Source organism: Narcine bancroftii, chromosome 5, assembly GCF_036971445.1.
Source record: "Narcine bancroftii isolate sNarBan1 chromosome 5, sNarBan1.hap1, whole genome shotgun sequence".
Classification (NCBI taxonomy): domain Eukaryota; kingdom Metazoa; phylum Chordata; class Chondrichthyes; order Torpediniformes; family Narcinidae; genus Narcine; species Narcine bancroftii.
This window is the reverse complement of record NC_091473.1, coordinates 139,987,288-140,009,199: the sequence shown is the minus strand read 5'-3', so window position 1 is coordinate 140,009,199 and position 21,912 is coordinate 139,987,288. Positions and strand designations below refer to the sequence as shown.

The window sequence follows — 21,912 nt, the reverse complement described above, 5'->3', positions numbered from 1 at the left end:
ACTTGGGGAAGAGAATTGCAATGAAAGAGACGTGGTCATGAAACAACTCTTGTTATGGGGAAAAAAACCAACCGAAACATTGTACCTTGAAGATGACATTTTGACCACTTGCAATACCGATCAATGTAATTAGCTTTGCGGCCAACTGCTTTTTGTCTAAGTGGTCACAAATGGAATTAAGTTGTCAGCAAAACCAGAGCATTACAAGCCATGGAAGCACCAACCTAATTACAGAAAGTGCATGTATGTCTTTCAAAGTGATGTTTAAAGAAAATCTGAATGTCAGAGTGCAAATGTGAAAATAAAGTCATATTTATACATTCTGGTTAATTTTAATGCTATCAAAACGTTCAGATTTAGAAAAATTACATCATTACATCCTTTTCATTAATATTTGAATAATCTGATTTTTAAAAAATCAATATAAATTGAAATATTTAATTCTTTTTTCAATAGCAGAAAGTGAAAGCACATTTTCGCAGTAAACCAACTTAACCAGAACTAAATCTGAAAGGTTTTATTGCAGCATTGAACTGCAGGCCTATTGTAGAGAAGGATTACTTTTTACTTTTCTGTGACTGCTCTCTTTTCAAATCTTATCCATGAGTTATCTATAGCTGCACTTTCATTTGTAATTCTAATTTTCCTCCAATACCTGCACAAGGTACTTTATTTACCTGAAGAACATTGGCAGGATTTTAAGTAATGTATAATTGTAGGATCATCTTCCACTGTACAAAAGGAACATTTCAAAAAGCATTTGGAAATAAAACCAACATGGGTTTGCTAATTAGCCAGCTTTGTGTCCATGAGATACTTGAATATAGGAAAATGTAATCAGTCAATTCCAATCATTTAAACGATTGTAGAAATAAGATTTTAAGATGTAGTGCCAAGGTTAGTAACAATTATGGCCAAGGTTTTGAATCCAGTTTTTTTTCAAATGTTGCCATAATATCACTCTGCAGATTCATGTCAAAGGTTGTTGTCATCTGTAAAAGGACGGGAATACATTTGTGAATAACATTAATCTCCAACAACTCTAATTCCTAAATTTCCCATGGTGAAAAGCATTCCTGGTGGAAAGGTGTTATCTTCAAGCAAAGTAATTATTTGGGAATAAAAGGAACAATTTGAAATGTCTCCAACTGCTACAAAATTCAGATTGAATTTCCAAATGATGGTTTAAATTATTGGTTAAAAACGTTTTGGAGGATATTTATGAAGAATTTTTACTGTTGTTATTTTAGTATTCTCGTAATACTAGACAGTTAATGTCTATCTATCACTCAGGTTTTAATCAGGTGTTTGCCTTCTGTAAAATTAAAATTGCTCCATGTTTTAAATAGCTAAATCAATGTCATACAAGCTAGAAATAGAGGGTTTATTAGTTTAGTTTTGCTGGTCAGTTCATGACAGTTTAAAGGTAAACAGTTATTCAGATAAAGTTATGGAGAGTCTAGTCTGACCAAGGATCAGACAAGGTCCTGGAGCATCTAACTAATGGCAAGGAGGAGGTATTGGCAGTCTTGGAGTGCATTATTGTGGACAACAGTCCACGACATGGTTAAATACATCCTCTGAAGCTGCAGAAAGCTAGGAAAGAAATTGCTGAAATATTTACATAATCTTTAGTCTCCAGTGAAGTGTCAGAAGACTGGAAGGTAGCCAAAGTTCTATCTTTATCTTAAAAGGACAGCAAGGACAAGACTGAAAAATACAGGCCACAATGACCTTGACGTCAGTGGTTAGAAAATTGGTGGAGGGGAACCATTTGGATAGGGAGGAAATCATGTTTCATGAATTTGAGAAGAGTTTTTTTTTAAAGAGGAGATGGAGAGGATTGAGGAGGACAGTAGCAGAAGAATGTTTTTCTGATTGGTGACCAGAGATCAGTGCTGGGTCCACTGTTGTTTGGGGTAAAATCAAAAGTCTGCAGACACTGTGACTGAAGTAAAAACACAATGCTGGAGAAACTCAGCAGGTCGCAGCTTGAAGATTATTATTAATGATTTAAATGTCAGTGTAGTTAACACAATTATAATACAATTTCAGTTCTGTGTCACACTCCCATTCTCATGTCTGTCCATGGCCTTGTGTACTGTCCCACCAGGACCTCCTGTAAATTGGAGGAATGACACCTGATTTCCAGTCTTGGCACTCTCCAGCCAGATGGCATTAACATCGATTTTTCTGATTTTTGCTAACATGCTCTCCTCTTCCTCCCTTCCCTTTCTATTCAAGCAGTGCCATTAGTTAGATATCAGTGGGATGATATCGCCTCTTGGCATCTTGGTGCCTCACAGTTCAGCGGGCAGCAACCTCCTTTGAAGAAGACCGCAGAGCCTACCTCACTGACAAAAGACAAAGGAGGAAAAACCCAACACCCAATGCCAACCAACCAATTTTCACTTGCAACCGCTGCAACCGTGTCTGCCTGTCCCGCATCGGACTTGTCAGCCACAAACGAGCCTGCAGCTGACGTGGACTTTTACCCCCTCCATAAATCTTCATCTGCAAAGCCAAGCCAAAGAGATAAGTGACACTGTTTGACCTGTTGAGTTTCTCCAGCATTGTGTTTTTACTTCAACCAGTGTCTACAGACTTTTGTGTTTTACCCCTTTTAAATTAACACGAGTACATTTGCAGATGACACCGAAATTGGTAATGCAATGAACAGTGAGAAAATATATCTAAATTTGCAACAGGATCCAGATAGGTTTGGAAGGTGGGTCAAGTACTGGCAAATGAAATTCAGCTCTGACAAGTATTAGGTCCTGCACTTTTGTAAGTCAAACCAGGGTTTGGTCAATGGTAGTACTGTGGAGAGTGTTGCAGATATAGTGACTTAGGGGTTCAAGTGCATCATTCTGAAAGTGGCAACTCAGGTGGCCAATGTGGTGAAGGCAAACTTGCCACACTTGAGAAAATTGGGCAGTGTACTCAGTGCCAAAAGTTTGGAACTTGGTGATTCAACTGTTCAAGATTTTGGTGAGATTGCACTTGTAGTACTGTGTGCCATTCTGGTTGTCAGAAGGACATCAATAAATTGGAAGAGGTGCAGACGAGATTCATCAGAGCCTTGCTGGGACTGGAGGGGTTGAGTTATGGAATGAAGTTGTTTAAAAGGCTGAGTCTTTATTCTGTAGAACGCAGTAGACTTGGAGGTGACTAAGGTTTATAAAAATAAATACACATTCTTACCCCAAGGGTAGATTGATCTTAGAACTAGTGGGCAGAAGTTAAAGTGAATGAGGAAGGGTTTAGGATGAACTTGAGGGAAACCCTTTTCACTTAGAGGATGTACTGTATCTGGAACAAGCTGTCATAAGAAACTATTGGAGCCAGCAAAATTTTGACTTTCAAAAAACATTTGGACAGATTTATAGATAGGAAGGGATTGGAAGGATATGCAAACAAATTAAACTAGCTAGAATGCCAACTTGGTCAACAAGGGTAAGTTGGGCCAAAAAGCCTGTTGCATGCTGTATGATTCTGATTGTAGTTTAATATTCAAGACCAAATCAATACACCATGAAAATAAGAACTTAAGAGAAAGAGAGACGGGGGGGGGGGGGGGGGGGGAAGAGAGAGAGAGAGAGAGAGAGAGAGAGAGAGAGAGAGAGAGAGAGAGAGAGAGAAAGCCATCTGGCCCATCAAGCCATGACATCATAACTAAAAGCAGACAAAAAAAAATCTGGTCTGAATGAAAGCCACCACATTGGCAAGTGGTGACCATGGAGCTGGTCACATGTTTAGTCCTTGGTGGTCTCTTGGAACTTTTGTGCAAGAGACACAAAAGGTCACCATTGTAGCAGAAATCACAGATCCATAGCAAATATGGACAGAATCAAATGGGACACCAAAATGAAAATTGTTGGAAACATTAGGCAGGTCAGGCAGCCTCTGTGAAAAGAGAAATAAAGTTTCAAGCTGAAAATCCAATTCTGACAAATGGTCATGAACCCAAAATGTTAAAGTATTTATTTCCACAGAGGCTGCCTGACTTTTTATGCCCTTTCTGTCTTTTCTTTTATTTGAGATTTCCAATATCTGCAACTTATTACTTTCAAATTAAAACCTAATCAAGCTAAAGAGCACAAGTTGGTTGAACAGTCACTGCTACTCACTGCTTGCTTCCTCCTCCGCTCTTGCTCCAGTTTCTTGGCCAGCTTTCTGTCTTGTCCCCCAGACTCTTTTTGCATTTTCTCCTTGGCTAGTTTCTCACAGAGGCCATCTTGATCTCTTGGAGTGGGCTCGAGGACAATTTCCTTTTCATGTTCTCTGCAAATCAAGTGTCTCTTCAGTGTGACTTCGAAAGGAATGTAACATTGGTGCACAAAAGGAGGGGGCTATTCAGCCCTTAAAGCCGGATCAGCATTCAATATGCTTATCGCCAATTATTTATCCCAATTCCCTCTCTCAACCTATATCCCCATCCTTCAATAGCTTTTGTATTGAGATATCTATCCATATCCTTTTTGACTATATTCATTAACTGAAGCTCCATCGTCTTCTGTGGTAGAAATTCACAAGTTCATGACCCTTTAAATTTTTTGTCTCTTTATTCAAGACTGACCTCTCATTTAGATCCCCAAGCCTCAGGATACATCCTCCATACATCCAGTCTATTGACCATCATAATTTTATTTTATATTTCACCAAAATCCCCTTTATTTTTCTGAACTAGTCCAGCAGTAAGAGAATCCTGCATCTGGTCTGGAGAACCTTTGTAGTGTTCCCCCCATGACAATATATTCTTTCAAATACAAGCAGATAAAACTGCAGACAGTATTCCATGTGTGTTCTCATTAGGGCCCTGTAGAATTGTAGCAAAAGATTCTTGCTTCTGCGCTCAAACTCTTGCAAAGACTACCATACCTTTCGTCTTCTCAACTCTTTGATAGCACTGTAGGTTTGTTTTCTATGACATTGTGCATTATGATCTATGAGTCACCATGTCATCTGTCCTTTTTGCTTTTCATATAGATATACATACCTGTCCCGCATTGGACTCGTCAGCCACAAACGAGCCTGCAGCTGACGTGGACATTACCCCTCCATAAATCTTCGTCCGCGAAGCCAAGCCAAAGAAATAAACATTTTGAATAGCTGGGCCCAAACATTGATTTTGCAGCACTTAACTGTTCCCTCCATCTACTTTTAAATTCACATGGGTATATTCCCACTAATCACAAATTAACTGTGTCTCAATCTCATGTAGTTTCTTTCACTTCCCTTATTGTTAGATGATCAATATTGATGAGCTGGGAAGATGCTGTCCCTCCTACTCAATGGTTATATGATATGATGGCATGTCTAACTTTGGGGGAAAAAAAATCAGATGTTTCTCTGATAGAACAGATTTAAATTTTTTTAAGTTTATGGGGTCCTTTATGAATTTTTTGCATAATTTACAAGATCATTTAGATCTTGTCTTGTGAGTTTATATATAAATATATATATAAATAAAAGGTAGTGAAATTGTATATAATTATGAAATAACCAGAAGAGAAGGGGTTAGAATTTGTAGTATAGTATCAACTTATCTATTTAAATTTTTTTTTTCAATTAGCCATGTTATAACTGATTACTTGATTATTTTCCTTTTTTGTTTGATTGTTATATCTAGTTTATATGTAACAGCTTTTCTTATGTCCTTTTTCATATTACCTCTTTATATTTAGATAAATATGGCTTCCATTTTTGTATTATAATTGCAAAATTTAATGAAACATTGAAATAAGGACTCTGCTCAAAGTTATTGAGCCCCATTCCCTTTGAAGCAGTCAAGTTTATTTGGTTTCGTCCATACTTCTCTCCCAGTGACTACATAAAAAACAAAATCTTATGAATTCAGTTTGAGAACCTCCTTAAAGGAGCTGTGGGCTGCAGGTGAGCCATACAGTCCCCCTTGAGAATGGCTGTTCTCGAATAATCTACTCAACAATATGGGTCCAAATAAAGAATTTCTCAAGGAACTCAGCAGGTCAGACAGCATCGATGGGCAGAATGGTCAATGTTTCAGGTCGGAACCCTTTATCAAGAATATTACATAAAAGGGGAAAGAAGCTGGGGTTGGTCTGAGAGGTGATAAGAGAATAGGATAGAAGGTATGAGAGGTGGAGAGACAGGTGGAGGGAGAAACCATAAGGATGGGAGTGGAGAAAAACAAGAGAGAGAAAAAAAAACAAGTACAGGAGAAGAACAGAGGGAACAGTAGTATCAGATAGGGAGGGGGTTAATAAAAATTAGAAAAATCAGTGTCCATGCCATTAGGTTTAAGGCTGTCTAGGAGGAATATAATGAGCTGTTCCTCAAAGTTCATATTTAGCCTAACCCTGACCTTGGATGAGGCCATAAACAAATGGGCAGCACAGTTAGCGCAACACTATTACCCCTCCATGAATCTTCGTCCGCGAAGCCAAGCCAAAGAAGAAAAGAAAAGATTACACCACCAGCAACTGGGTTCGAATCAGGAGCTGTCTACAAGGAGTTTGTACGATCCCTGTGTCTTTGTGGGTTTTCTCTGGATACCCTGGATTCCTCCCACCCTTGAAAACATATGGAAGTTGTAGGTCAATTGAGCAATTGGGTGGTACAGGCTCCTGGGCTAGAAAAACTTGTTACTGTGCTGTATGCCTGAAAGAAAATGTCATTATAGGAATAGTGAAGGGTAGGTGGGGAGGAGTCAAAATGATTGGCTACAGGAAGTTCAAGTTTAGACCCACAAATGGAGAATGACCAACATTTTGGGCCTGGGCCCTGTGTCAGGGCTCTGTTTTGTGTCCCTTTGATGTGAACAATGGAAGGCTGGGTACCTGTAATCAAATGGTTTAGTAGGAGCCCAAATACATAAGAAATGGATCCCAGAAGCAAAAAAGTTAGAAATGTTTCAACAGAACTTAACTGTTAAACCTGAAGAACTGGAGAGTATGGACACATTTAATTAGGTTGACCTCTATAACCAGTATAATGGGCAAATCAAGGCTTTGTGTTCTGAAAGTGTATCAATGAATTAAGTATGATTCACTGTCTTGAAGGCACTGACACAAGAATATACTTGGGAATAGTGTAAAGAGTGTTCTTATCCACTTAACTGTACTATTGGTGCTGTCAAAGGAAGATGACTTTTACCAGTTTACAACTTATTCATTGGGTAGAACATTACCTTTTTCGCTCTGTTGCTTCATTTTTTCTTTTGCTCTCAGTGAGCTTGAGGGGCTTTCTTGTCATTTCTGCCTGCTCTTTTGAAGCTTTTTCACAGACTTCTTTTGGGAGTGCTTCTTTCCTGAATGACTTGAAGCTTTCACTGGAAGATTTTATCACCGATGTGGGTGCCGCTACTTTGCCCAAACTTGGCCCGGAATTCACAATCTTGATCTCGACTTTCTAGTGTATTGAAATTAAATATTTTGTGAAATTGAAAGGGAAAAAACAACCCCAAATATTTTGAAATTTTCAATATGTTAATTAATTGTTTGCATTCTGAGTCACCAGGACATCTTGTCATGCACTGAAATCAAGAAATAAAATCTGACTTTAGCAAACACAAGTTAGCCACCATTTGTAAAATGAGAATTTTAAAGAAGTAGTGACCAATGCCAGATGGCAGGAGGACTGGTGTGACAGATGCGTCATGTCAAAAGGGAGCTACATTCAATTAATAAAAATTGAGGGAAATTATTAATTTGCAGTCCAGATCAAACTACCAACTTGTTATTAAAACTCAATTCCATACTGAACAGATAAAACAGGTAAACTATTTTATTTCTGTCTTAATTCGATAATTTTGAAACAAAGAGATCCAACCTTCTTTGGTTCAAGTGAAGCTTTCGACTTGGACACCACTTTAAAGTTACTGATTGTTTTTGTTTCATCCGGACGGACATGCTCCATATCTGAAATATTTAAAGTGTTAAAATTATCATACTAAAATAATAACATGCAATAGACAATCATAATAAAGCAAGCAACATTTGAACATTCATCCGAATCCTTTATCGATACCATTGACAAGCATCCATTCTCAACAGGGACTAAACTCCCCCTGGGGGTCATGGACTGAAATCCTTAGTAAAGGTGGGGGGGGGGGGGGAGGGTGGGGAGGCAATGTGTAGTAGGTAGCATGGAAACTATGAATTAAGTATTTTTTGGGAAAGGAAGGACTTTGCTGTATAGTTGCCAAACAATGCAAGATATTTTTCTGAAGTTGAAGGCATTTGGAGACAGCCTAGATAGATGTGGAAAATTAATGTTTTCAGTGTGTTCCTTGCTTTGATATGATTGTTCTTGACAGACGTGGAACTAGCTTTGGCTATGAATTTCCTTCCGCGTAGTTTTCCGCTTTTGTTCTATTGCCTTTGATTCAAGGAAATGAGCATGCAGGCTGAAAGGTTTTGCTCCATATTTCATGGCTGCAAGTTTTCATGATGGGTCATGAACACTGTGCCTACCAAGCTGTGTGCATGCGTGCACGCACATTTAGCCACCAGCACACAAAGGAAATGAATGTGCACACAAAAGGGAGTTACCTAAAAATAATGTGGTCATTAATAATTATAATTATAGAAAATAATCTCTTAGCTAACTGTTTCTGTTAACTCGTTAGTCAATTTTTCAAATATGATATTTGCATATCACTAATTTAAGCCACCTCACCTTTCCTGTTCTGGTTTGAACAGTTGCAGCATGGCTATAGCCATGTTTGATGGATAGTCAGGAAAATATGAACTATTTTATAACCGTGCAAGACTACACCCTTCTCACTGTAGTAACTGTAGAGCATCACTGTGGGGTGTATGTATATGTACAGAGTGTGTGTGAACACTTTCCTTAAATTGTGGAAGGTATCAGTAAGTAAAGTCTCTTTTGTTCTTTGAATCTTGCACCTCTAAGTTATTTAAGAAGTCTCCCAAGTAACACAGAGACATAAAAAAGTGGCAGCGGTACAGAGAACAAGAATAAAGCTATACAATTGATTGTAAGTCACTGAAATAAGAAGGGGAAGAAGAGAAAAAACATTTCTGGAAAAAAAATGGCTGGAGTTACAGCAGTTCACCCAGTGATGCACTGGGAGGCTTAAGACTTTGTTGAATTGTTTAAAATGTTTCTGCAGAAGTGAAATTTATCATTCAAAAGCTATTTTAAAAACGCAACAGCAGAAGAGAAGGTCAGTTATCTACTTCTCTGGACAGGGGAGCGAGGCCTTAATAGCTGGAAGCTTTCAGAGGTGGAGAAAAATAATTCAGAACAGATATTTGCCAAGTGTGCTTCTCACCTTGAACCCAGGTCTAATCATAGAATTAAACACCATGAATTTCAAGGATTAATGCAAGAGACTGATGAAACGGTTGATAACTTTCTCACTAGACTAAAAATTGTTGCTGCAAAATGCAGATTTAAGGATATAGAGGAAAGATTAGTTGATCAACTAATATAGGGGAGTGCCCATCCTGAAGTGCAGAATTCTTTTATAGGGAAGGCTAGCTGGCCGAAGCTATAGACACAGTCAGAGCCTTCGAAGCCACAAGGACGCAAGTGAAATCCCTATCTATGTAGACCCACTACAGCAAAGAGAAGGAAGAGTTGATGCTGTAAAGAACAGAATCAGGAAAGTGCAAACCCCCCAAGATCTGCAGGAAGTGTGGCAGACAACTCCCCCCCCCCCCCCCCCCCATGACCGAAACAAATGCCCTCCATATGGTTCTGAATGTAGGGCCTGTGGTAAAGCAAACCACTGGGCGAAGATGTGCAAGTTTGGTATGAAGAAAACAGTAATATCAGTGGAAAAAAAATACAAGGAGAAGATCCACCACATAAAAGGAAACAACAATGAGGACTCCAACAACCAGATACTGGACATAAAATCCATACACCTTCATGAGATGTTGGGTGAGATGAAAGGAGGAAGCAAGTTGCACACAAGGATCAAAATACAGAGAACAATCCAGAACAAGACTATGATATTTAACCTAAACGTGAAGCTGGATACTGGATCACAAAGCAATGTCCTTCTACTCAGATTCTAATGCCAGATGTTCCCAGAGAACATAATAAAAGGGTATCCAAAAGATGGTACATTGGAAAGAGCAAATGTCACATTAACGGCCTATGGTGGACCCATGATCAAGCAGATTGGGAGAGCTAAGATCAATGGCTGCCATAAGGGAAAGAACATCCTCTGTAGGCTCTATGTGGTAGACGCAGATATAACCATATAACCATTTAACCACTTAAAGCACAGAACAGGCCAGTTCGGCCCTACTACTCCATGCCGTAGCAAATCCCCACCCTCCTAGTCCCACTGACCAGCACCCGGTCCATACCCCTCTAGTCCCCTCCTATCCATGTAACGATCTAGTCTTCCCTTAAATGTAACCAATGATCCCGTCTCGACCACGTCTGCCGGAAGCTCATTCCACATCCCCACCACCCTCTGCGTAAAGAAATTTCCCCTCATGTTCCCCTTATAATTTTCCCCCTTCAATCTTAAACCATGTCCTCTAGTTTGAATCTCCCCCTTTCTTAATTGAAAAAGCCTATCCACGTTTACTCTGTCTGTCCCTTTTAAAATCGTAAACACCTCTATCAAGTCCCCTCTCAATCTTCTACGCTCCAAAGAAAAAAGCCCCAGTCTGCACAACCTTTCCCTGTAACTCAGACCCTGAAATCCTGTCAACATTCTCGTGAACCTTCTCTGCACTCTCTCTATTTTCTTTATATCCTTCCTATAATTTGGTGACCAAAACTGTACACAGTACTCCAAATTTGGCCTCACCAATGCCTTGTACAAGGCATTCTAGGTCTGGATAGCTGCTGAGAGTTGCAGTTGATCTCTTTCAATTATGAGATCCAGATGAAGAAAATATGCCAAAAGTACACAACAAAAAAAAGGAAATGATTTCCACAGAAGTATCTACTAGGTCATGGCACACAGTGGAATCAGACTTGTTCACTGAGATTCAAGACTGGTATTTAATTGCGGCCTGTAACTACTCTTATTCGTCGAAAGGGTGAAAGACTTGAGAGCATCAAATCAGAAATGAGAGTGCTCCTTGCTGAACAAGGAATACCCAAGCAAGTAATATGTGACAATGGAACACAGTTCACGTCACAAGAATTCAGAAAGCTGCCTGCAGACTATTGGTTTGTTATCACTATATCATCCCCATACTACCCCAAAGGTCATGGGTTAATTGAAAGACAAGTGCAAACTGTGAAATGCACGCTAGTTAAGTGTCACGAAACAAAAGAAGACCCATACGTCGCTCTTCTATCATTACGAGCAACATCTTTTGGGGCTGACGTGAAGTCCCTGGCAGAACTTCTAAATGGCAGGAGATATAAAATAACTCTGCCAAGCAAAATACACCCTCCAGAAGACCAGGAGAAAACCAGAAGACTGGCTGACACACAAAGACACCAGTATTATAACAAACATGCCCAAATATTACCAGAACTCTTCAGACAAAATCTTCAGACAAATCATTTAGAACTGAGATGAGGAGGAATTTCTATACCCAGAGGGTGGTGAATCTGTGGAATTCATTGCCACAGAGGGCAGTGGAGGCAGGTTCATTAAATATATTTAAGAGGGAATTAGATCTATTTCTTCAGTATAAGGGTATTAAAGGTTTCGGAGAGAAGGCGGGGACGGGGTACTGAACTTTAAGATCAGCCATGATCTCGTTGAATGGCGGAGCAGGCTCGAAGGGTCGAATGACCTACTCCTGCTCCTATCCTCTATGTTTCTATGTAGAGGGTAGCATGTGCATATTCAAGAGCCAATGTTGAAAACATGGACCTCAACAGAGGTCATCAGAGAAGCTGAGACACCAAGATCATATATTGATTTCTGGCAATCAGCTGAGGAGGAACAGAATTCACATCCAACCGACAAAAGATGTGATGAAGCAGAAAGCTTTAATACCAGCAAAGCCTGCAACATCAATAGCAAGTGAGGTATCGTGAAGAGATCACAACCACAAATGCCAAAATATCGACACAGCAGTCGTTAGGTGAAGCACAACAAGCTCCATCACCTACACGGGGACCAGCGACACAGAGCCCAATGGTCGCAGCCAAATCCACAAGATGGCAAAGCAAAATACTGCTGCCAGTACGATATCAATAAGAACTATTTAAAATAGTTGTGTAAATAAACTAGTGTACAATTTCAGTTCCTTAAGTTTCACTGAAAGAATGTGATAAAGAACATTAAATTTTTTTCTTTATCTTGAGGAGGTATGTTATATAATCAGGATAATGTGAACTATTTTGTAACCATGCAAGAATACACCCTTCTCACTGTAGTAACTGTAGTGCACCACTGTGAGTCATATGTCTTGGAGTGCGTGTGTGAACAGGTTCCTGTGATGGTGGAAGGCATCAGCAAGTAAAGTTTCTTTTGTTATTTGAATCTTGCATATCTAATTTATTTAAGAAGCCTCCCAAGTAAAACAGAGACATAACTGTTCATCTTGTAAAGTTTACAAAGATTGGTTTTAAATTCTGTAGATAGTGTGCTGAGTTTTTATTGAAAATATTAATTCCCTATGTTGAATTCAAAAGAACCAAAGGATGTGAAGCACAAAACAATTGCAAGCTTCAAACTTACATTTGCTCAAACATTTTTTTGTCACAAGAACAAAATTTGCACAAGGTTTTTTGTGCATACTGACTACTACAAATTAAGGGGAACATGGGTTGTGAATGTATGTCTCCTTCTGCTATCTTTTATTCATTCTTTTCATAAAATTTCTGCCACCTTTTGAGTTAACACTTATAAGAAGTGCTTTTGTTCTATAACAGTTAATTTTTGTTACTTTCAGAAATAATCTTACCTGTGAACTCCTTGGCAAAAAAGTGTCACCAGTTTTTAGTGGAATAATTACCATATGGTTTCATTACATCACCACAAAACCCTTCTCTGCCCATAGATTTGAATTGTTTGAATATATTTTCAAATGAAAGGATGAGCTCAAGAAAGCTGAAACAACATATGGAGACCGTGTACAAAAAGAAAGACAAACCCTCTGATTACTTTAAAACCCTTGGAGATAATTTCAGAAGGCCAAAACTCCATATGATTACGGAGACATAACAGAAATTAGAAAAGGGTCTTCTTGCATCATTCAAGATGAGCGAATTGATTGCTAAAAGTGGAAATCTCCCAACATCACTGAGTCACTAATTTTGTCTTTAGTGTTCATGATAATATCTGACATCATGGATATAAACGCCATAGAAACTATTCAAGCAATTTCTTTGAGTAATTCCACTATTTCTAAAAGAACCGAGAAAGTAAGGGACATTAAAAAACAATTAGTCATAGTCATTTCAGTAGAATCCAAGAAATTTTCTTTACAATTAGATATATCCACTCTGCAAGGAAACAAAACTTTTCTCGTGGCTTATGCCAGATTCTGGAATGGAAACAAGCTGATGAAAAAGATCTTGTTTTCCACGAAGATTAAAACTGATACTAAGAGACTATTTTCGAAGTTAAGAATTACATAAACAAGAACAGTATTCCACTCAAGAGCACATTTCCCTGTGCAACTGATGGTGGCACTTCAATGGTTGGATGACAAAGAGGGTTCAACAGACTCTTGAAAAATGTTATAGCTTCAGTATTTACGATTCATTGCGTCATTCATGGGGAACACTTTGTGGCTAAAAACCTGAGGACATTTAAAATCTTCAATTTCAATTTTCACAAAGACTATAAACTTTCTAAAATCATATCCCTTTCAAGACAGTCTATTTGGGCAACTGTATGAAGAAAATGACAAACTTTTCCAGATGCTGTTTCTGCATTATTGAGGTGAGGTGTCTGTCCAAAAGCAATAGTCTTCGTCATTTTGTTATACTCTGGGATACGATGGTTTCCTTTCTTTCTCATAACAAGCATGGAGTAAACTCATTGATGCAAAGGTGGTGTGACAGATTGTTATATTTTATATTGTATATAGAAATGTTTTAAAGGAGATAAATTGTGGGTTTTTTTTAGTGTTGGTCACAAACAAACACTTCACAACACAGATCTCATTTAAAATGCCAGAGCTCTGCTCAAACCAGTCCAGGCTCCCAGTGCCTTTGTAAAGACTATGGAAACTGCTTTGCTGAAGGACTTCACAATAGGTGTTAATTGGACATGCTGTGGAGTAATGGATTATTATTTTGGAAAGCAACAGATGAATGGACTCAGAAGATTGGGTCTGGTGCCACAATCTGTCTAAATGCAGTTTGCTGTTCTAAGGAGATCAGGTGGTTTTGCAAGCAGAGAAAGAGGAGACCAAACACAGAGAGAGAGAGAGAGAGAGAGAGAGAGAGAGAGAGAGAGAGAGAGAGAGAGAGAGAGAGAGAGAAACAGATTGACTGCTGGTTTTCTGCAGTGGCTTTTGGAAGCTTGTTTGAAACCGCATTTTGAAGATGGTTGCGAGTTCTTAGTTCAGCCTGTTCAAAGCCCTTGTGGTCCATACAAGAGGAGATGCCTGGCTGTATAATGTTTTGCCTGAGATATAGGAAACAGAAAAGGAACTCTGTGGTGACCTGAAAGACCTTGATGGGTCAAGTTTCTTTACCAAGACACTGAAGTGGCTGATCGGAAGGAATCAATTTGTGTGTGTCCAATGAGCAACAAATCTCTCCCTGAAAACCGACAAGAACCTTCCTGAGCGGTAACCATTTACCTTTCAAGCACCAAAGCCTTGTGAAGATTCATAATGTTAAAATCTGTGTACAGTATAAGAATTGTCTGATATTGGTGAATTTGGAGGAGTGAGAAGTGAGATTGGACTGTGAATCAAAGAACCTTTCTGAACTTGCACACACATTACATACATGTGTGGTTAGAATTAGTAGGGGGTCAAGTTAGGTTAAGTTAATAGTAATAAGTTTGATCCTGTTTCTATGTTTAAAGAAAATTCAAAGTAACTTTTGTTAAAGTAACCTTTTGTCTTGGTGAATTTCTATTGCTGCTGGGGTTTGGGGTCCTCTGGACCCATAACATTGAACATATTTTATCTGGCCGATACTGTGAGAAACTCAATTTATAGAACAAGATCTCACAGGGGAAACATAACAACCTCACAGAGTAAGGAAGTCAATCCTTCTCTCCTCAAAAAAATCAAAGTCAGCAATGTCAGACATAGGAATTTTTAAAACCTCCAAATCTGAACAGGAATGCAGAGTCCCTGAAGGATGATGACATTACTGTTCAAGTCAAACACCTAAAGCAAATAAGCACAGATCTGCAGGAAACATTTAATGTCCTGTGAAACCTCAATATCCCATACTGGAAATTAGATCCATTTGAGGACAAACCCACCAATGTTGACATAGAAATTCAAGAGAGGTTGATGTAATTGCCTGCTGCAAGTTCAATCAATTTAAAAAAGATTCTTGGGTTGAGTGATTTGCCAAATAGATTTTGAAAACTATGGGAAAAGGCATAAATATCGTTCATTGCCATTCCCTCAACATACTTATTTTTGTGTGGATTCAAAAAGGTGGGCAAAATCCAGGAATAGACTTGATATCACAATAAGACTATCCAACTTGAAGCCGGTCATCGAAAGATTTGCACAGGAACATCAAGCTCCAATATCGCATTAAAATTTTCATATTATAAAAATTAGATTTTAAAGTTTTTTTTCATTACGTTTTCACATCAAGTTTCACACCAAGGTTCTCTAATGACTCCTTATGTACCAACCATTTGAAGAATCTTTATATATTTTTGAAAATGCATGTCCATGTTTTCCTCTTGGCTGGACTAAAGGCAGGAATCATACTGACTGCAGATTAAATAATCGATTGCAGTCTATAATAATGTTCAAAATAAGATGAGGCAAAAAATTATTTCTTTACAGTGTTTAATACTGGTTTTAGGCAATTATTATATTTCACGCATGGGAACTATTAGCAAACTCAAAATTTATTGTTCATCTGTAATCATATTTGAGGTGATGTTTGGGAGTGGTTTTCTCTTCTGGCCCAGTGACAATGTTGGAATGGAACTATTCTGCCAGCTGAAAAATAGTGCACAACTTGCAAATTCCAGTTGATAATGTTTCTGTGAACTTCCTGCTCTAAATGGTAGAGATGACCAGATTTGCAATGGTGTCAAAACAGTCTTGAGGATTTGCTGCAGTATGTTTGCATATGGTATATGCTGTAGATAATGTCTGTGGGTACAAGAGAGCTAATATTGAGACTGCAGCTTGGGGTGCCAATCAAACAAACTGCATCGACTACCCTGCAATTTATTGAATGTGGCTCTGAATGCAGTCGTTTGGATATTCAGTACTAAAATAATAATCTGCAATTACCACCTTCTGGACTCGCACCTTGTAGTTCATGGAAACAAAATGAATACAGTAAAGCATCAAGTCCAAGTTTCACTCATTGCCATGGTATTTGTGTCCCTAAATCAGGACATTAAATATGGGAGAACTATGGAAATCTTGGTGTCCCTCAAGACACCTGAGGAGGTTTGTTTCCGGTTGGAGAGCACTAATTCTATTTGTAACTCCTCAGTTAATGCCACACCTTTAAGTTGGTTATAATCATTTCATCATTAGGTGCAACAACTGATTATTGCTTTCTCCAGTTTAGTGGGTTGGATGAATTATGTCTTGAAGACTTTTTCAACAACCAGTATGTTCCTCTATTTCCAAGTTTATAACCTTTCAATAACTTAGATTAGGATATTCTATTTCTGGATGCAGAAGCAACTTAACATCACTATATACCTTTGAGTTAGCAAGGCTGTTTCTGTGGCAAGGCATTTGGAAATGATTGAGTATAATCTGATAGCCTGCAGGATTTACTAGCACTGTCTGATGCAACAGGCCCTCATGGTGAATCTTCTTTGGCTGCCTGTATACAATTTTCTTGCCCATAACTATTCTCTTCAAAAATATTCAGGAGTGTTCTGATCAATGTTTTTGGAGTTATTGTTTTAATTTGCTCAATTTCTTTCTCTCTCTCTCCCCTCCACACCACCATTAATCTGAATTAATGGATTGCATTCAGGCTTCAAACAGATGTCATTGCCTGTTGATTATAATTATACTGTTACCATATTCTGTTGGTTTCATAATATTAGTTTTATGAAATAAGGCCTTGCTATCTTCAATTTCTTACCTTTGATTATAATGCAAGGTCCATTCTAACAATGCAAAGGATTGTTTGGCCATGAGTGATAAAATGGATTCTATCATTTCAACATTTTTGTGTTTTGTATCTGGCATAATAATGAAATGATTGTTTAAATGATTTCAGTGGATTTTGGGTGAAGAACTAGGAATTGCTAATAACTGAGGCTTTCCTTGGCTTGAGGCTTTGAGTGTAAAAATTTAATAGAATATTACAGCTCATGATGTTGTGTCAGCTCATGTAAACGTACTCTACAAAAATCTAATCATTCCTTATTTTACACCCACAACCCTACATTTTGCTTGCATTTATGTACCTATCTAAGAGCCTTTTGAATTTCCCCTATTGTACTAGCCTTCACCATCACCCCCAGCAATGTATTCCAGGCATCAACCAACCACTCTCTGTGTAAAAACATAGCTCTGATATCTCCCCAAACCTTCCTCCACTCATCTTAAATAGATGTCCTCTGGTATCATCATCCCAGGAAAAATGTGCTGGCTGTCCGCCTATCCAAGCCCCTCAATCTTGTATACCTCTATGGTAATCTCTCATCTTTAGTCACTCAAAGAGAAAATCCCTGATTGTCAACCTTGCTTCACAAGTCATTCTCTAATCTAGGCAACATCCTGGTGAAGCTGCTCTGCACCTCCTCTTGAGATTCTGCATCCTTCCATAATCAGGCAACCAGAACCAAATGCAATGCTTCAAGTGTGATTTAACCAGAATTTTTTGAGCTGCAACATTACCTCACAACTTTTGAACTCAATCCCCCAACAAATGAAGGCCACCATACCATATGCCTTCTTAACCACCCCATCAACTTATGTCGCAACCTTGAGGGATCTATAGACATGGAGCCCAAAATCTCATTGTTCCTCCATGCTGTTAAGAATCCTGCCATTCACCCTTTCAAATTCAACCTTCCAAAGTGCATGACTTCACACTTTTCCAGATTAAACTCTTCATCTTGTCAATATGCTGTTGTAATCTATGTCAACATTCTACACTATCCACAATACCTCCAACCTTTGTATCATTTGGTCCCTCCACAGAAAATGGCAAAGTAATATAATGAAAGAAGTGCATCAATAATGATTTCTTTATATAAATTGAATCTTTTGGAGACAAGTAATGAAAATCACTGGATGAAAAATGGCACATTAACACATTAAAATTACTTTATTGAGGTGTATAAAGTCAAGAAAGGTATCAGAGTTGTGGAGCATTTAATTTGTGACTCCCAAAGAAGACTTTTCAGTGCAATGACAACAGCAAAGACCCATTTGAAAAAATTCAAACTGGAGGAAACACTAAAGATGAAGTTGGGAAGTGGCAAGCTGAAAAAAAACAAGGTAATTCAAACTGTGTTAGTAATTGGCATGAAGCTAGATGTGCGAACAAAATTTGGCAAAAAGGGAACAACTTTTCAAAAAGGAGTTGCAATGCGACAGGGAAACAGAGTCAAAAGTAACAGATAAAGGGCTAAAAGTTTTGTGTTTGAATGCATACTGTACAAAAAATAAAGTGGATGACACACATTGGCAGGAATGATGTGTGGTCATCATGGAGTTGTGGCTAAAGGATGGATGTGATGGAGAGTTCCTGTCCAAGGATATACAATGTATCAAAAGGATAGGTAGGTAAGCAGAGGCTTTGGCACTGCTCTGTTGGTAAAGAACAACAATAAATCATTAGAAAGAGGTGACAATGGATCAGAAGATATAGAATAATTGTAAGTTGAGTTAAATGGCAAGGGAACAAAAAAAATTGTTGTCAATTATATACAGACATCCAAACATGGACACTAAATTACAACAGCAAATAGAAAAGGCACATCAGAAGGGCAATGTCATGGTAGTTAAAATTTTAAGATGTAAATAGTCTAGAAAAACCAGGTTGAGAATTTGTAGAAAGCCTGTAAGATGGCTTTTTAGAGCAACTTGATGATAAGCCCACTAGAGAATCGGCTGTACTGGATTGGTTGTTGAAAGGTGATTGGAGAGCTTAGAGCAGTGGCTTTCAAACTTTTTCTTTCTGATCACAGTAATCCCTTACTAATCACAGAGCACCTATGGCATAGAGATTATTTAAGATGGCATGTGAGTAGAAAGAAAAAGTTTGAAAACCATTAGCTTGGAGTAAAGGAACTGTAAGGGCGCAGTGATCAGAATATGATAAAGTTCAATTTGAGATTTAACAAAGAGAACCTCAAGTCAGTGAGGTTTGGGTTAAACGTGAAAAAGTAAAAATTTAGGGAGATCATTATGGGGAACTTCTTCACACAGTAGTGGGACTGTGGGACAAGCTGCCAGCTGAAGTGGTGAATGCAGGCTCAATGTTAAGATTTAAGAAAAACTTGGACAGGTGCATGGATGGGAGGGGTATGGAGGGCTATGGACTGGGTGCAGATCCGTGGGACGAGGCTAGTGCTTTTAAAACTTTTTATATGCCATAGATGCTCTGTGATTAGTAAGGGATTGCTTAAGGTGGTATGTGAGTGGAAAGAAAAAGTTGAAAACCACTGTCTTAATCGTACCTAATTGACTTGTTATGTGCATGGTTTCATAACTCCAAAGGAAATGGGTCAATGACAATTTTTCTCAAGCAAAATATTTCAGTGGTTTTCATCTCACTCCTCCAAAACAATATCAACGATTACATCGGGACTGCCTCATGCACCTGCAATGAGCTTGTCAACTTCATCCACTTCGCGTCCAACTTCCACCCTGATCTCAAATTCACCTGGTCCCTCTCCAATAACACTGGATAATCCTGGATCTCTGCCTCCATCTCAGGAAACAAGTTCTATACTACAAACCCACTAACTCCCACAACTATTTGGACCATATAAAGATACCCTGTCCCCTGCAAGGATTCCATCCCTTCTTTCATTTTCTCCATCTCTGCTGCATCTCTACCCAAGATGAGGTCTTCCAGTTCAGATCTTCAAAAATGTCTGCCTTCTTCCACAAACATGCTTCCCCTCCATCACAATCAACTCAGCCTTCATCCGCATCTTCTCCATTTCCTGCTCATCTGCCCTGGCCCCCTCTGCCCCCAGATACAACAAACATTGAATCCCCCCTCACCCTCACCTACCACCCTGCATCCAACACATTATCCGCTGGAATTTCCAGCGCTTACAACAGGATCCCACCATAAGACACATTTTCCTTCTCCTCCCCTCTTGACTGTCTGCAGGGACCATTCACTTCGTGATTCCCTCATGCACTCATCCCTCCCCACCTATTGCATCCCCTCAGCACCTTCCCCTATGTCCGCAGGAGGTGCATCATTTGCACCAACACCTCCTCCCTCACCAAGGTCTGCGGCCTCAAACAGGCCTTTCAAGTGAAGCAACACTTCACTTGCGTATCCACAGGACTTATTTACTGCATTCGGTGCTCCTTTTGTGACATACTCTCCATCGGAGAGACTGGTCGCAGATCAGGAGATCGCTTCTTTGAGCACCTCCTCTCCGTCCACAACAACAGTGACCTCCGAGTAGCCAACGATTTCAATCCTGAGTCATACTCCCAGACTCACATGTCTGTCCATACTATCCCGCCCAGACCACCCGCAGACTGGAGGAGCAACACCTTATTTTCCATCTGAGCACTCTCCAGCCAGATAGCATTAACATTGACTTATCTCTTTCTACTAAACCTGCTTACTTTTTCTTTCCCCTCCCTCTTTCCTGTTCTCCCCTCCCTTCCCCCTTACCCTCCCAGCCATCCCTCCTCCCCTCATTGCTGCAGTCATCTCCCTCCTTTCTCCACCCATCATCTCCTGCCTTTGCCACCCTCCTTCCCCCCCCACTCTTTTGTTTGGATGCCTGTCGGCATTTTCTCATACCTTGATGAAGGGCTCAAGCCCAAAATGTAGGTTACTTACCTTTCCCTTTGCTGCATAGAGGACCCTGTTTGACCTGCTGAGCTTCTCCAGCATTTTGTGTTTTTACTTCAAGCACTGTGCTTACCGATTTTCGTGATTTACTCCAGTGGTTCTCAACCTTTTTACCCACTCACATACCACCTTAAGTAATCCCTTATTAGTCATAGAGTACCTATGGCTAATAAAGAAAAAGTTTGAAAACCATTGGTCTAGGCACAAAAAGAGTTCTGCACAGACGAGAAGGACTTGTTTTTTGTGCTGTATTGTTCTGTGTGTCGGTATTTAAGTGGAATAAAGGGAATTACAGTGACATGAGATGGGAACTGGCCAAGGAAGGGGGCACTAATAGGGAAGACAGCATAGAAGCAATGGGTGAAGTTTCTGCAAGAAAGGAGGAAGATGCAGGATAAATACATACCAAAAAAGAGGAAATATTCAAATGGAAAAATGTCACAACTATGGCTCACTATAGAAGTCAAAGACAATGCAAGAGCAAAAAAAGAGGGCATTGAAGGAAGCAAAAAATTAGTGGGAAGATAAGGAAGTTCTTAAAAAGTAAAAAAACTCACAAGGAGGAAAAAAGATTAAGTATGAAAATAGGCTATCAAATAATATCAAAGAGGACACAAAATGTAAGAGAGAGAGTAGATATAGGACTATTAGAAAATGATGCAGGAGAAATAATAATGAGTGGGAGACAAAGAAATGGCAAATGAAGTCAATGAGTATTTTGCATCAATTTTCATTGTGGAAGACATTAGCAGTGTGCCAGATGTTAAAGGGAGTGCAGTTATTTTAAGGGAGAAAGTGCTCAGAAAGCTGAATAGTCAAGTTTCCTGGACCAAATGG

General features: G+C 39.1%; 1 protein-coding gene across 7 annotated transcripts in view; it reads right to left on the bottom strand.

The window, feature by feature from the left end:
• Positions 1-360: 360 nt before the first annotated feature.
• The window catches only part of LOC138764011 (bromodomain-containing protein 3-like), a 160,325-nt gene continuing 138,773 nt past the window's right edge, over positions 361-21,912 (bottom strand). For 4 of the 7 annotated variants that reach the window (XM_069939200.1, XM_069939199.1, XM_069939198.1 and 1 more), the window contains exons 17-20: positions 7,813-7,901; positions 7,172-7,392; positions 4,131-4,284; positions 506-992 (exon numbers count right to left, since the gene is read on the bottom strand). In XM_069939200.1, the coding sequence (XP_069795301.1) occupies positions 909-992; positions 4,131-4,284; positions 7,172-7,392; positions 7,813-7,901 (548 nt within the window). In that variant the 3' untranslated portion in view covers positions 506-908. Of the gene's footprint in view, positions 993-4,130; positions 4,285-7,171; positions 7,393-7,812; positions 7,902-21,912 lie in introns of all 7 variants that reach the window. The other 3 variants (XM_069939194.1, XM_069939197.1, XM_069939196.1) reach the window with 2 other exon arrangements.